General features: G+C 56.5%; 1 protein-coding gene across 1 annotated transcript; it reads right to left on the reverse strand.

Moving 5' to 3' along the window:
- Nucleotides 1-344: 344 nt before the first annotated feature.
- LOC149500398 (uncharacterized) lies at nucleotides 345-1280 on the reverse strand. Its single transcript, XM_089736978.1, has one exon. It carries the CDS (start codon nucleotides 1278-1280, stop codon nucleotides 885-887), a length of 396 nt encoding a protein of 131 aa, XP_089593104.1. The 3' UTR covers nucleotides 345-884.
- Between the last annotated feature and the right edge of the window lie 2843 nt (nucleotides 1281-4123).

Here is a 4123-nt window from a genome sequence, read left to right on the forward strand (position 1 = left end):
TGGTGGTTGGATGATTCGTGTGCTAGCTCACAAAACACCATATGACTAGTAGATATATACGCGATATTAGATGACATTAAAAACTTTTTAATATCGTATTTTAAATACCAAATATTCATTACAATAAGTGTCATTGAATTCTAAAAAATTTGAGAGCAGAAACGTGTGCTTTAATATGTTTGTGAAGAAATGTTAGATGAATAGAATGGTAGGTACCTACACTTTTATTGGAACGCAGACTTCAGTTAGATTTCTAATAAAAACACTAATGGCTTTATTCTAAGCTCAATTCCGTTTGCAACGCTGTCGAGTCCGGACGTGTTTTCTCGAATTACTGTCGCTGCCGTCGCGAACTTGTGTTTTGGTTTACACGACATTGTCGCTGTCGCGTCGATCGCGACTTTGTTGTGAATTCCTGACGCACGGGCGCTGGCGTAGCGACCTTGGGTCGAAAAAACATTTCGAATTCGTTTGTTCTGCATTCGAAAACGCCAAATTCACATTCATTCACTCATTTCATTATTAAATTTATTTATCTATCCGTCGTGCAAAACAGTCTTTTTAAAGACTAAAAACCCCGCTGCGATCACCGCTTGTTGTGGCACTCACAACCCAGTGGGGTCCCCACCTTCCCAAACTCTCCACCCCAATCCCAGCTGACTGCCGTTTTCACGGCATAGGCATCCCCCCCCTGCAAATCACTGCTGGCAAGTACAGCGCAGGGGGTATAAATCCCACTCAGGGGACTCGCCTTTCGGCGAGTTTGCTTTAAGTCCCGGGGACGCCCCCCCCGGGCACACACTCACCATGAGTGACGCCAATGGCGCGCTCTTTTTTAAGTTCGTCCGCGATTTTTGTCCGGACATCATCACGAGATTTGAAGCCTACAAGGCCGGCCTTGACGCGCCGGCACTCCGCGACTCTCCGTTGTCGCCCCCCGCGCCGGTACCTCGCGACTCGCCGATGTCGCCCCCCACCCCCGCGCCCGCGTCGATCGCGTCCTCCGTAGCGGTAAGCTCCGGCTCCGACTCCGAGTCGGAAATGGAGTACGAGTCCGCCGCGAGTCCCCTACCGGGAACCTCGGAAGGGTTCACCACCGTCGCGCGCGGGAAAAAACGCGCCCGCGCCGTGGAACCGTCCGCGGCGCCCAAACAACCTAAGGCCGCGAACGCGTCGCGGCCTAAGACCGTTATAACCCCGGAATCCCCTCGCCGCGCAAACCCGTCGCCGCGCCCCGGGCCCGCGCCCGTTCGAAAAGTTCCCGCGCCGCCGCCGGTCATCCTGCGGGAAAAGTCTTCTTGGGATCGCGTGTCCCTGGCCCTTAAGGCCCAAAAGATCAATGTCGTCCATGCGAGGAATATCCCGCATGGAATTCAGATCAAGGTGGAAACATCCGACGACCATAGGTCGTTGACCGCATACCTCCGCAAGGAACGCATAGGTTATCACACCTATGCGCTCCAGGAGGAGCGCGAACTCCGCGTCGTAGTACGCGGAGTCCCTAAAGAGCTCGACGTCGAGCAAATTAAGAATGACCTGGTAGGTCAGTCCTACCCCGTCATAAGCGTGCACCGGATGCACAGCGGGCGCGACAAATTCGCGTATGATATGGTGCTCGTAGCACTGGAAGCCACACCGGAGGGCAAGAAAATTGCCTCATGTCTCCGCACCGTGTGCGGCCTATCGGGGGTCACCGTAGAGGCCCCCTACAAACGCGGCACTCCCGGGCAGTGCCACCGTTGCCAGTTATATGGCCACTCCGCGCGTAACTGCAACGCGCGACCACGTTGCGTGAAGTGTTTAGACGATCACGCGACCACCGATTGCTTGCGAGTAAAGGAGACAGCGACGGAGCCGCCGAGCTGTGTACTCTGCCGCAAGCAGGGACACACGGCCAACTACCGTGGATGCCCCAAGGCTCCACGGAAGCGCCCGGCAAACGCGCCCCCTAAAACCGCTGGCCCAAAGACTTCGGCGCCCCGCGCGCCGAAACCGGCTTTCGTACCGGCTCCGGTGCCCACCGTCTCCGCGTGGGCGAAACCGTTGCCGTTCACGAAGGCAGGAACGACACCGGCACCCCAACCGCGGTACGCGCCGCAACCTCTACTCGCGCCGCGCCCCGCCCCCGCGCCCGCGCCCGGTCCCGCGCCTCGCCCCGGCCCCGCGCACTCAAACGACTTCACAATTATTCGCGACTACATCGCCGCGATAAATATTGACCGCATGCGTGCATTCGCCGACGCCATGCGCAGAGCGGTCACGGCCGAAGACCGCCTAAACGCGACGTTCGAGTACATCGACGTCATCGAGTCCGTCCAGCGCACGCTGGTTTGATTACCGGTAATCAATGGCGTGCAACGCGAGATTAAAACCCCATTCTTTGAAGTTAGCATTCTACAATGCTAACGGACTCGCGCGTCAGCGCGACCAGGTTTATGAGTTTCTACGTGACAATCTCATCGACATCCTTCTGGTGCAGGAGACCTTCCTAAAGCCCTCGCGTCGCGACCCCAAAGTCGCGAATTACGTCATGGTTAGGAATGACAGACTCTCCACCCGCAAGGGCGGGACTGTCATTTACTATAGGAGGGCCCTGCACTGCGTCCCTCTCGATACTCCCTCGCTCTTACATATCGAGGCGTCAGTGTGCCGCATCGCGCTGACGGGACACCAGCCGATCGTCATCGCATCCGTCTATCTCCCCCCTGACAAACCCCTCCTGAGCAGTGACCTCGAGACACTGCTCGGTATGGGGGACGCGGTCATCCTGGCAGGCGATTTAAATTGCCACCACACTAGGTGGAACTGCCATCGCACGAATGTGAACGGTAGGCGTCTCGACGCGTTCATAGACGACCTCACATTCGAAATATTCAACCCCCCGACCCCCACGTGCTATCCGTACAACGCCGCGCGTCGTCCGAGCACAATAGATCTGGCACTGCTGAGGAACGTAACTCTGCGCTTACGCTCCATCGAGGCAATGTCAGAACTCGACTCAGACCACCGACCTGTCGTCATGCAGCTCGGTCGCCCACTCAACCGCGAACCAGATACGAGGACCATGGTGGATTGGAAGAAGCTGGGCACGTGCTTAGCTGACACCGCTCCACCAATCCTCCCTTGCGGCCCGGATTCAACTCCATCCCCCGAGGATACCGTCGAATCCATAAACATCTTCACTGATCACGTCTCGACGGCGATCATAAGATCCTCGAAACAAGTCGATGTGGATGACTGCTTCCACCGCATCAGACTTTCCCCCGATCTTAGGGACCTCGTTAGAGTTAGGAACGCGGCAATCCGGGCCTACGATCGATATCCCACGGATTCAAACCGGACTCGGATGCGTCGCTTACAGCGGGAGGTCAAATCCCGCTTGAGCGACGCCCGAAACGAAAACTGGGATAGTTATTTAAAAGAACTCGCGCCCACTCACCAAGCATACTGGCGACTAGCTAGGACCCTCAAGTCCGAAACTATCGTCACTATGCCGCCTCTCGTACGCCCCTCAGGCCAACCACCGGCTTACGATGACGATGACAAGGCAGAGTTGCTGGCCGATGCACTGCAAGAACAGTGCACCACCAGCACTCAACACGCGGACCCCGAACACACCGAGTTCGTCGACAGGGAGGTCGAGCGCAGAGCTTCCCTGCCGCCCTCGGACGCGTTACCCCCCATTACCACTTCCGAGGTTAAGGAGGCGATCGATAGCCTACAACCACGGAAAGCTCCCGGCTCCGACGGCATCCGCAACCGCGCGCTAAAACTGTTACCAGCCCAACTGATAACGATGTTGGCCACGATATTAAATGCTGCTATGACGAACTGCATCTTTCCCGCGGCGTGGAAAGAAGCGGACGTTATCGGCATACACAAGCCGGGCAAACCGAATAACGAAACCGCGAGTTACCGCCCCATCAGTCTCCTCCCGGCGATAGGCAAATTATACGAACGGCTCCTTCGTAAACGCCTCTGGGATTTCGTATCCGCGAATAAAATTCTTATAGACGAGCAGTTTGGATTCCGCGCCAGACACTCGTGCGTCCATCAAGTGCACCGCCTCACGGAGCACATCTTACTAGGGCTGAACAGGCGGAAACCCATTCCGACAGGAGCC

The sequence above is a fragment of the Bombyx mandarina genome, chromosome 22 (assembly GCF_030267445.1).
Source record: "Bombyx mandarina strain Sakado chromosome 22, ASM3026744v2".
NCBI classification, from domain to species: Eukaryota; Metazoa; Arthropoda; class Insecta; order Lepidoptera; family Bombycidae; genus Bombyx; species Bombyx mandarina.

Coding starts and splice junctions, on each gene's coding strand:
- LOC149500398 (XM_089736978.1), bottom strand. CDS start 1,280: ATGACCGGCGGCGGCGCGGGAACTTTTCGAACGGGCGCGGGCCCGGGG.